The following is a 12,953-nucleotide window of genomic DNA, read 5'->3' as shown; positions in this document are numbered from 1 at the left end:
GTGTCAATATGAATATTTTCTATCAATTATTTCTTATCCCAGTTAAATACCAGATGAGGGTATATATTTCTTATACTCGGATCTTGGACTATAAAGCAAAGATCGTAGATCGTTAGATGTTCCTTGAAGCGTCGCAAAATTGTCATTGGTTTCGCAAATACTTACACATGAAAAGTAACACCTTTCTCTATATTCGTGTTGCGGCTTGTGTTTTTACACTTCCAAAATGAACACGAAGGCATAATTAAGAGATTAAAAAAGAAAAAACAGTAAAATATTTTTTTAGGTCCAAGTCAGCTCACAGCATGCGCTTGTTGCGTACTAAGATAAGATGTGCGTGCACGTCTTTGAGTAATGACATAACATTGAGCGTGCTTTAATATGGAGGGGCCCATCTAACGATCTACGATCGATGCTTTATAGTCCGCTGCTTTATAGTGCCATATAGATGCTATAAAGAATATCTAGGTAAAGTGTAATTGATACATTACATTTCCTAGGCATTTAACAGAATACCGTGTTATACAGATTGCCGGTAACATAAACATTTATTTATTTATTTATGGATATTAAACGAATGAATAATTATTATTATTAGCATCGTGTTAATTAAAAACGCAATGAGAGCGGAAGCCTGTTCACTTACTCCAATTAATTATTGTTATTGCATTTATATTGACACTGTTATGAATGACTCAGTGGCGTAACTATACTATCTGCTAAACTCTGGGGCCCGAAGAGCATACACTACACTGTAGCGTTTTCTATGTTCTGTGGTTTTAAGAACGACTCAGTGGTGTAACTAGACTATCTGGGGCCCGAGGAGCATTCATATTAAGTTAGACTCAGTGGCCAAACTGTACAATCTGCAGCCCGAATAACATTCATTTATATTTACTGTTGTGAATGTCTCAGTGGCGTAATTACACTATCTGGAGCATTCATCATTTATTAGTGGGGGGTTGACCCCCCACCGCTTGTGGACTGAAGACATCAAGTCGCAGGGTCCTAGCAGGAAGAGTCGCAGCATATGTACCTACTGCAGTGGACGTACATCGGCTGATATGATGATGATGATGATGATGATGATGATGATGATGATGATGATGATGATGATGATGATGATGATGATGATTCAAAGGTATTTAGATATTTATAACATTTTGTTAAAATAACAATATAATCAAGAAATACCTAAGCACATTACAATTATGCATTTCGCCAGTGTGGGTTCTGTTCTGCAATATTTATTTATTTATTAGGTTTATATACAATCACTTACTATAGGTACTATAGTAGTATACATATAGTATATATATAATAATATACATGTTTTCGGGTTGTTTAGCTCTTGTCACCACTGAGTATCTGCACAGACACAACCAATCGAAGTTAAACAGTCAAATTGTCAATCAGGATTAATTTAATAATTTGTTTGAATTTGAAGAAAAGAACTCTTCAGTGACTTGTGTGGTAGAGGTCTTAGACCATTATTATGGTCTAAAGGTAGAGGTAGAGGTAGAGGTAGCTTGAGTGGTCAGCAGTCGAAGGCGCCGACTTAATCTTTGTACCATATTAATTTACTCTTTGATTCTTTGCTTAGACCATTAAAAATGGTCTAAGATTCTTTGCTTTGGTGTATTCATCTATTGTATTGTAATCGAATAATGAATTCTGCGAACCCATCTGACGTTTCCTGTGATACCATTTTTTATTGAATCAAAAATAGTGATGTGACAAAGTGAACGAAAATGACTCACTCATTATGTTCTGAACCAAAATAATAAATAATTTTAATAAATAACAGTTAAATCTGTTATTTATTAAGAACTTAGTCTATGGACTTAATAATAACCGTAAAACATATTTTGAGTCAGTCAGTGATGAAAATAAAATTATTCTAAGACTTATTTAATTTGACTAATAACTGAGACAAATACAATTAAATTAATGCTTTTAATTAGTAGATCAGATTTTTCTTGATAAGTTATTAATGACTAGTAACGCCTGTGATTTCGTCCGCGGAAGTAAGTCACCTATTTCGGTATTATTGTATTCCGGAATTATTAAAGAAGAATGAAAAAAGAATACACACTAGCAAGGATTTTTTACTATCTCTATAAAATTTACTTTTTATTTAAGTATCTCTATTAATAAAATATTGATGCGTAAGTAGTGTAGTTGACTCATATCAAATTTAATATAAATTATCTTCCATTTTAAAATATTCAAAATGAATGAAGATAATGAAAGGTACAACGTAAAGAAATATTAAAGGAGTTCCAATATGAACACATTGGTCCCTGCTCAGTATAGCACCCTATGCACCCTCGTTGATATTCGGGGCTCCAATATTAGAGTCATAAATTTATCGTTATTTTTTTCCTGACTCTACTTTTTCTTCATCTTTATTTTCATCATCAGATGATTCTAAACTTAGTGTTTGCGTTGGCTTAGGCGTTTGTGTTTTGGTTATATTTGTTTGAAATTGTAGTTTTTCGACCATCACAGAGTCGAACATTTGAATAGTCATTGATTATTCAATGCAAACAAACAAACAATCAAATCTTTCCGCTATATAATATTAGTATCTATATAATTAGGTAAGTCGGGTTTGTTACAATACTTACAACGGCGAACGGCGGGAACGATTTGGCTGACAATTGGTGGAGAGGTAGTTAGAACCAGGAGAAGGACATAGAATAGGGTACTTAGGGTAGGGGTAGGGTTGAGTATGATGCTAGGGTAGGTGTTGGGTGAGAGTATGGTAGGGTAGATGTATGGTAGGGTAGATGTATGGTAGGGGTAGGGTAGCAGTAGGGTAGGCGTAGGATGGGAGTAGAATAGGGTAGGGGTAGGGAATGAGTCAAAGCGAAGCTTGACAGGGTCCGCCAGTAGATAATAATTAGCATACTAGTGAACCCGCCATCCTCCCAAAAACACTAAGTTTATGAGGATGGAGGAGGATGTTGTAACTAAATAATAACTGCAACACTTTTTTTGTACAATAAATATTTATTCTTAGAATTTTATTCTTAATTTCATTACTCTAAATTTTCAAATAGGAAGTAGACTCTCAGATACTAGGCAAATAGGTAAGAATTGGTTAATTACATAATTTACACAATTTTTCTTTCAACCGTCTGTCACAAAGCGTTATGATAGAAATTTCTGTTCAAAATTCCTCTTTGAGAGTGAATGAACTGAGGCACTATTATTTACCTAAACAGAACATGACATCACTATGACAATAAATATGGTATCATTATTTTACAAAGTGACATTAGCATCTGTCAGAAAATTCGCACGATTAATGATTATAATTCCAATAATACATTGTAATCTTTGATTATAATATAGTTGGTTTTTTACTCTTTGTTATTAATCTGTGACTTTGTGGGTGTATTTTTTTAAATTTAAATATCATAATCTGTGGTGTGGTGTATTTGTTTTCGTTTATGTAAGATAAAGAAATCGGGAAAAAATCGATTAAAGTTATTAATTTTAATTTATTTTATGCTAATTCCTAACTGCAACTGGATAGTAGATGCCGTTACCGTGTTACGATACTCTACGGCCTACGCTCAACGCTGCATACTTAAAATTTGGAGCAAGACAACGAGCCAAGAGGCTGTAATTTAGTGCTCACTTATCGTTTATTGTGCATAAAAATCTATTCTATAGCAATAGCAATCTGTATTCTAGCCGCTGGCGCTTGATAGAGCAGTCTACAGAGAGACCAAAGAGCTGTTGTTCTTTGCGGCCTTAATTATTCTTGAAGCAACACAAACTTACCAGCAATGCAGTGCTGCGTACCTTTCTGCGCAAACACTTCAGACAATGCGTCAACATCTGAGGGAACAGGAATTACCTTTCACAAGTCAGTACCTTTACCAGAGTACTATTTATCTGATGAATTTCAGCCCCAGCCGCCAATCTCCATCTAGAGCTATCACAAGAGCTATTTAGCAAGTCTTTTTCTGACTAATAATATCCAACAAATCAACTTCAGTTCCTCAATAACTCAGTGGTAAAGGGGCCAGACTCATCACCAAGGGGTGGTGGGAACAGGAATACTGGCCATATTTAAAAAGATATGGCAAATATTCCTTTTAAAAAATTACTTAGTTATAATTATACAGTGTAAAGTTTATGTAATGTCACTCGATTTGACGATGAAGTCGCTACAGCATCGACATCACATGGTATTGATTTAGCTTACCTTCCATACAATGATACACTCTATAAAGCACTACACCCACTCTTAAATAAAGACGACGATTAAGTCATTAATAACCTGAACTGTCAAGCAAAAATCTTTTTATGAAATTTAATCTGTTGTTTACAAATTGTGATTACACTTGTAGACTGTTGTTAACTAATAAGTAGAAGTCCTGGACTTAATATGTTATTCTTAGTTGCTCAGAAACTTTTTAAACTGCAAACATGGCTAGTATAAGAAAATCACTGTATTGATGAAAAAGATTTACTCATACACTCAACAGTAATGGGAGAGAAGATAAGTGATGTTGGCAGACAATTTGGTTTTAGTTGCTCTACCATGTCCACAATGTGGAGAAACTCTTGACAAATTTCACTTCTGTATTCAGGTTACCCAGTGATAAACATCTGCATGCAGCTTGGCTCAGAGCCCTCGGCATACAAGACCATCACCTGCCCGACCCTGCTGTGGTCTGCTCACAGCATTTATTAGATAAAGACTTTTATAAAGCAGAGAGTGTGCGGCACATTCACATTAATGCTATACCTTCAACAGTGCAGGTCAGTTTATTGTTAATATTGGAAGGCGCTATGACTTGCACAGCATTACTGTCATGCAATCAGTAATGTAGAAGTAACTAGTAGTATATTTACAGATGTGCATGATATGCCTGCACACTGACAGCAAGCTGTCTCTGATGAGTAAACTCAAGATGGAGGAGGCATACAAGCAGCTGACTGGACTGTCTGTGAGTTGACCATTTGAATGTAACTACTAAGCAATAAAACTAGAGGGATATGAGAGATCATCTCACTAGACCAATTAGTATTTGGATGCACGTGAAGATTGTTCAAAAATAACTTAAAAGATATTGACATATCAAGTGTAAACATTTCAGTCAAAGAAGTGTAATCCAAAAGGCGGAAACTGCAACACAGGGCACTGCCTACCATTTCTGGATGTTTTTTCTTGTAACACGTCTAAATTCAATTAAGATATTGCTAGGAATTCCAAATAATCATTGTATTATGATGTAAACTATAGTTATTGATTAAAAATAAAAATATGTTCTTCACCAACAAAATAAAATAAATAAATAAAATAAAATAGCCTTTTATTTTGAACAGCTTTTGGTTACATGAGTGTTGTGTTTGATTTAATTGATTATATTATGTCCCGCTGTTCAAAGTGTCTTCTGACATAGGCCTCCTCCAGCTGCTTCCACTGCACCCTGTCAGCCGCAACTCTGGTCCAGCGTGGCCCCAGGGTTAGGCGGATGTCGTCCTCCCACCTTCTTATTGGACGTCCACATTGTCTGGTACTGTCCCTTGGGTACCAGAGTGTCACCTGCTTGCTCCATTTATCGGTTGTGCAGCGCAACATGTGTCCCGTCCAACGCCATTTCAAGAGGTCGATTCTAATGAGAACATCAGCGAGTTTTGTCCTATGTTTTATCTCACTTGAGGTGATCCTGTCCTTTAGTCTTATACCCAAAATACTTCGTTCCATTGCCCTCTGACACTTAGCTAACTTTTCTCTATGTTTTTGTGTCAGGGACCAAGTTTCGCTTCCGTATGTTATACAAGGGAGTATAGACGTATTGAAGGTTTTCCTCTTAATGGACATATTTATTTCTTTGCTTTTCATTATTTCCTTTAGTGACCAGTATTTTCTCCACCCACTAGCAATTCTCTTGTTTACTTCTTTTGACATTTGGTCTATAGGAGCAATTATCTGACCCAAATACACATACTCTTGTACATACTCGAGCTTATTTCCATCCAGAACTATATCAACCTCTTTTGAGTTAGTCATTAGTTTTGTTTTTGCAGTATTCATTAAAAGGCCTACTTCTTTACTTTTACTGGCTAAAGACTGTACCATTATTTGTATTTTAGATGGGTCCTCTTCCAGCAAGATGAGATCGTCTGCAAATCTCAAATGATTTAGGCGGCGGCCATTTATATTCAGACCATATTCAACCCAGTCAAGGCGTTTGAAGATATTCTCCAGCAGCTATTTTCTGAATTTCTTTCCGTTTTGTCTCAAGGCCTGACTTATTGCTTCTCAGTTTGGGAATCCATTCCTTTCCATGGTCCTTTAAATCTTTAAATGCCTTTTTGGTACCGCCTGTTTTTTGTATTGTATATTCTAATTTTGTTATTCGCTTTAATTTCCTATCTTTCCTCATACTTTCTCGTATCTGTTTACTAAGTATGGCGATACTTTTTCGGTCTTTGTTTTTCTTTGATATTAGTAATTTTCTTTCTTCCAGTAACATGATTGTTCTATCACTAAATTTGTTGTTGTTTTTGATCATGTTTGGTTTCAGTGTCGTTTGGATATGTGTCAGTTTTTCCTCTAAATGGTTATATTTTTCATGAACACTTTTATCGGAATTTACAATATCAATGAGAGTTTTGATGTCAGATGGGTTATTTTAGAATTTAAACTATCGTGAGTGTTATTCATATTAATTGATTATGAAACACGGCTAAAACTCACGTGATATTACGTCGGAGTATGCCCAGATGGGTTAGTTATTTTTGCGTATTCTTCAGGTGGCAAAGTGTTGGTATTGGTTATAGATCTTCGTGAGTTTTCTGAAGGGTTCACCTTGAGAAAGCTACGCACCATGCGGTGATCGGTGTTAAAATTTAACTTTTGTATGACATGTGTGTCATTGAAATGTTTGACTTTGTTTGTGATGATGAAATCAATTTCATTTTTGGATTTTCCATCTGGAGATATCCAGGTCCACTTGTTTCTTTTCTTTTTCTTGAAAATCGAATTGAGTAGTGCCAAGTTGATTTGTATTAGAAAATCTATTAATATGTATCCATTAGGACTCCTCTCTCCATAACCATACTTACCGAGTACATGTTCTTCCCCTGGTTCTCTTGTAGTGCCTATTTGTGCGTTAAAATCGCCCATGACAATGAGGTTATTATTGTCATATTTTCTTATTATGTCTGATAGCTTGTTATAACCCTATTGTCTTCACCAACAAGCCTTTGGTAATTCTGTGCACTTGTTTCAGTTGTGTTGTGGAGGAAGTCTGCAGCAAACACTCTGTGTGCTGTGTGCTCAGAGATTAATTAACTTCAGTAGATTTAGAGACTTGAGCTTGAGAGCCCATTCACTGATGACAGATTTGCTTGAACAACGTGAGTCAGTGAGTATTTAATAATAACAATTTACTATTTTCCAGCACTTTTAAAAATCCCCAATAGTTCAACTGTTTAGTACCCACTCCTAAAGCAGTCTTTTCCGACCAGTAGGAGTTGAATCGGAATATACTCTTTTCCTAATGGTTTCTAGATGACACCATAATAGAATACTAAATCGCTTGGCGGTATGTTTTTCCAGTAAGGTAACTAGCCACGGTTGAAACACCCACCAGCCAAAATACAAAATAGATCCACTCTACTTTCATGACCTAGTAGGTAAAGTATGTTTGGTTGTATAGTCTTCCAATAAACTGATGATGATAATGTGACTTCAGGCACATACTTGTCGGTATATTATTATTTACTATGAGTCCGAGCAATACAACATGAACATGAAGGTTTTCAAACTGTGTGTTGTGTGCTGTTTTGTTTTACCTTCGTTTGTGAACTATCTGCAGCAAAGTAAACATTGCAATTGTTTCAGATTACTGTACAACATATGGAAACTTTATACTACGCAACAATACATCTGCAGTGTAACTTATCACAGACAACATTAAGAGCTGACCATTGCGACTTGTACATAGATCACACTGATGAAGAGGAACAGACAGCAGCAGAGGAATCTGTTGTGGGAGATGTTGCAGTTGTGAAGAACGAATACAGTACTGACTTCACATCAAATGCTGATGACTCGAAATTGGTGCACAAAGACAATGACATAGACATGTCCAACAGTGTATCTGATGATAAATACTCTGACATGAGTATAAAGTTGGAACCAAGGCTGGTGGATGAAGCTATAGATGCCCTTGAAACGGAACACATGTCCAGAAAAGAGATTTGCATAAAGACTGAAAATGTTGTCTTCGGATGTACATTATGTTTTGAAGATTTTGTGCAAGAGAATGTATACAAAGAACATATGATCATGCATCTCCAGGTGAGAGCTCATTTTATGGTGGTGGGTTCTGTATCTAACAAACGAAAAGGAGATTTAAACTCACGCCTTACTAGACACAGGCATAAGTTAGTTATTTCTGCATATCGTCTTCAAAGAGAAAAAAACTCTTTTGTAGGTTTGGGTGTACTCTTCTATAACAAGATCCCCAAGACTGCGATGGACCTGCCAATGCATAGCTTTAAGCAATATGTTAAAACATTTACTTAGTCGAGGTTACTACACCATTGATGAGTTTCTCAAAGATAAAGATGCCTGGAGACCGTTGGATCAGCTTCCTTCACACAGGAAGTAAAACTATAAGAATTTTTTTTTTTAAAAGTGCAACTGTTTAGTTTCTTGCCGGTTTCATCTCAGCAGAACCTGCCTTCTGAACCGGTGGTAGAATCTTTACAACTAATCAACTGACGTGTCAAAAGTGCTAGTAAACGGAGTCTACTTGAAATAAATGATTTTTGATTTTATTTGAACATACTTCCTCTGTGACAGACATTTTGTAAATGATTTTTGTATTCGTCAGAACACTGCATGTGATGCATCACAAGTGTGCGAGCCTCGTGCAGCTGGAAGCTGCTGCGACTCATTGGTGCTGGATAACAAGTCAGTATACAACGACACTAAAGTCTTTTCAGATAGCATGGGAACGGTGACAGTCACCTGTATGACGTACATAGTACGTACTATTATCGTGAATTGCAGCAAACTTTCAAGAGTTAAATGAATTGTCACCGTACCCATGCTATCTGGAAAAACACTTCAGTGTCATAACACTGCTTGCATGTAAGCATGCTTTAGTAGCTGTAAGTACTTGTGAGACATGCAATGATAAAATTCAGTAAAAAGTAAATTAAATAAGCATAAAAGAACCCACACTGGATAAGTGGTAAGGCATTTAACCAGTGTGGGTTCTTTTATGCTTTAGATTGATGCATGCATTGAATGATAATGATGTTGTACAAAACAATGAATAACAAAAATGTTATTTAGTGCAGCATTTGAGAACTTTCACTGATGAGTGTAATCAAGTAACATAGCTAATTGACTCTTTTTAAAACCGTCTAATATTGTTCATTATCATTTTATTAGATCGTCAAAATAATATCGTTTTTTTTTTGTAATACTTAAGTGTAGTTCAAAGTTAATTACTGCTATCTTATCTGCAACTTTATTCATATGCCCTTAGTGCAATAATTGTCATAACACTGCTCGCATGTATAATGTACAAGCGACGCTTACGAGCATGGCTTGTATGAAAACTTTTTTTTTTGGAGTCGATCGGATTTGGTAGACTAGATAATAGAAAAAATAAAGGTTATATACACATTTCGCTGGGAAAAAAAACTACAGACGTTAAAGACAATTTCTATTACTTCGGCTTACTGAAATCATCAGAAAACATGAGCGATTATTCATGAGGAGATTAGTTCATTTAAAATAAGTAAAAAAATAACCGCGCTCGTGGCCCGAAAACAGAAATATAGGGATTTTATTTTGTAACTTTAGAACCCTCCCATTCCTTTACGTTACGCTCAAATCGTCAGATTTTCTAAATGCACACCTTTTAACTATCAACTCACCTACTTTATCATAATCTGACGTGCTGTTTGAGTAGTTCTAAAGTTAGTTTTTTTTGGTTGCCCTAAACGTACCTACCAATATTATGGGCTCGTACTTGGTGGAGGTACTCAACAACGTGGTATAGTCCCTTATGTACATCTGCCGCGCTTGAGTAACTGCAAAAATCCCCTCTTCGGCTTCACTACTACTATAAACACATAAACACATGTGTTTAACATGTGCAGTATACTAAACACATGTGGGTTCAAGGCACCACATTCTTCAGAACCCTGGGCTTTTCGGCACTTACTTTTTGTAGAGTGCTAGCAAACTCACTTTTTGCTGCTGTTTTACAGGACAGATTCTGCTGCTGTTTTACAGGACAGATTCTGCTGCTGTTTTACAGGACAGATTCTGCTGCTGTTTTACAGGACAGATTCTGCTGCTGTTTTACAGGACAGATTCTGCTGCTGTTTTACAGGACAGATTCTGCTGCTGTTTTACAGGACAGATTCTGCTGCTGTTTTACAGGACAGATTCTGCTGCTGTTTTACAGGACAGATTCTGCTGCAGTTTTACAGGACAGATTCTGCTGCTGTTTTACAGGACAGATTCTGCTGCTGTTTTACAGGACAGATTCTGCTGCTGTGTTACAGGACAGATTCTGCTGCTGTTTTACAGGACAGATTCTGCTGCTGTTTTACAGGACAGATTCTGCTGCTGTTTTACAGGACAGATTCTGCTGCTGTTTTACAGGACAGATTCTGCTGCTGTTTTACAGGACAGATTCTGCTGCTGTTTTACAGGACAGATTCTGCTGCTGTTTTACAGGACAGATTCTGCTGCTGTTTTACAGGACAGAAAGTCAGTGGCTGCATGATGACCCTTATCCGGCTGCAGACTGCGATCAGGATTTAGGTGAGACAAATGAATTTATTTGTGATTCCTTCGTTTTGCTATAGTGTAAAATATGTATACTTATAATAGATGACTAGGTTTGAATAAATTGATTTTTATGATACATTCGGATAAATAAGGTGTAATAACTAATTTATGTATAATAAGCAAAGATTGACTGGATATTTGCAAAATATTTTTTCATTTTTTTTTATTTTTATTTTGAATAAGCAAGCGCTTAGCTGCAATCATGCCTGATGGTAAGCGATGATGCAGCCTATGGTGGATCGCGCTTGCCTAGAAGATGCCTATTCACTCTTGACTTGAAAATACCCATATTGTAGGTGGTGGGAAAAAACTAACATTATAAACAAAATCTATAACATTGTAAACAAAATCTATTAAAAATCTTTTATCGTAATTAGATAAAAATTCATACAGTACATCGTACAAGTATTAGCTATTTTAAAAGAATAGAATATCAGCTAGTTCGTCGTCCTTTTACATTTACAATTATTATCTTTATTTACCCTCGACAGTAATGTACAGTGTTTTTCAAACAGCATGGGTACTGTGACAGTTGCTTTATGACGTTCATAATACGTCCTATTATCGTGAATCGCGAAACTTTCAATAGTGAAATGGATTGTCACCGTACTCATGCTATCTGAAAAACATTATAGTTGCCGTGTAACTGTACTCGTATAATGTCAGCACAATTATTAATTACATGTGTTTTTTCGTGTTCATCATTATCAACGGCTTGTTCGTGTTCGGCTCACTGCTGAGCTCGAGTCTCCTCTTAGAATGAGAGGTGTACAAGTAGTCCACCACGCTGGCCCAATGCGGATTGGCAGGCTTCACACACGCAGTGAATTGAGAAAATTCTCTGGTATGCAGGTTTTCTTACGATGTTTTCCTTCACCGTTTGCGACACGTGATATTTAATTTCTTAAAATGCATATACCCCGGACCGGATTGGAAGCTACGCCCTCCGGAATCATATAATAGGCAGAGCTCATATCCACTGGGCTATCACGGCTTTTTTCGTGTGGTCATTAGTAAATATTGCGTGAACGACGTTCAGTCGCACGATAGTAGAAGTAGAGCTGTCGGAAAACAGAGTAAATTATAAGAAAATGTTCTGTTTTAGACGATCCACTTGCGGCAAACAACGATAACAAAGTGCAGGCGATGGAAGAAGCAGATGCGAACTGGAAAAGCGAACAAAATATACTTAAGACTAAAATTGGGGCACTGGACAAGCACTTGTCTCAAAACAACATCAAAACATTGTGTAGAGAGGAACCCAATAAAACTTTATTAGTTGAAAGGACATGCGTGAGAACCCACACTGATGTGAAGCCTTACTTTACTGAGACTTTCCATTATAAAACTGCAAACAAAAGCAATTCATTAAAGCATAAAAGAACCGACACTACCGAAAAACTTTTTTCTTGTGAGACATGCAGTTATAAAACTGCAAACAAATGTAATTTATTAAGACATAACAGAACCCACACTGGTGAGAAGCCTTTTGGTTGTGAGGTATGCAATTTTAAATGTGCACAGAAAAGCAATTTATTATATCACATGAAAACTCACTCCGGTGAAAAGCCTTACTCTTGTGAGATATGCGACTTTAAAAGTGCATACAAAAATAAACTATTAATACATAATAGAATCCACACTGGCGAAAAACCTTATTCTTGTGAGATATGTAACTATAAAACTACAGTAAAAGGTAATTTATTAAGACATAAAAGAACCCACACTGATGAAAAACCCTATTGTTGTAAGATGTGTGACTATAAAAGTGCAAACAAAACTCATTTATTAATACATAAAAGAACCCACACTGGCGAGAAGCCTTTTTCTTGTGAGAAGTGCAATTATAAATGTGCACATAAACATCATTTATCATGTCACATGAAGACGCACACAGGTAAAAAACTTTTTTCTTGTGAGATATGCAATTATAAAACTTTAGTAAAAAGAAATTTAAATAAGCATAAAAGAACCCACACTGTACAAATGCCTACCTCTTGAGTGATGCATGCTATGAATGATAATGATGTTATACAAAACAATGAATAACAATAATGTTATTTAGTGCAGCACTTTCACTGATGAATGTCTTAATCAA

At 36.1% G+C, this 12,953-nt stretch overlaps 1 protein-coding gene across 1 annotated transcript; it reads left to right on the top strand.

The window, feature by feature from the left end:
* The first annotated feature begins 3,272 nt into the window (after positions 1 to 3,272).
* Positions 3,273 to 10,828, top strand: LOC112054514 (uncharacterized). The gene is made up of 7 exons (XM_052888903.1): positions 3,273 to 3,880; positions 4,611 to 4,782; positions 4,878 to 4,970; positions 7,263 to 7,397; positions 7,877 to 8,335; positions 8,874 to 8,953; positions 10,267 to 10,828. Exons 1-7 carry the CDS (start codon positions 3,801 to 3,803, stop codon positions 10,826 to 10,828), a joined length of 1,581 nt encoding a protein of 526 aa, XP_052744863.1. The 5' UTR covers positions 3,273 to 3,800.
* The last annotated feature ends 2,125 nt before the right edge of the window (positions 10,829 to 12,953 follow it).

The sequence above is a fragment of the Bicyclus anynana genome, chromosome 24 (genome assembly GCF_947172395.1).
Source record: "Bicyclus anynana chromosome 24, ilBicAnyn1.1, whole genome shotgun sequence".
In the NCBI taxonomy this organism is placed as follows: Eukaryota; Metazoa; Arthropoda; class Insecta; order Lepidoptera; family Nymphalidae; genus Bicyclus; species Bicyclus anynana.
Note: the sequence above shows the minus strand (reverse complement) of the source record. Positions and strands in the feature narration are given on the sequence as shown.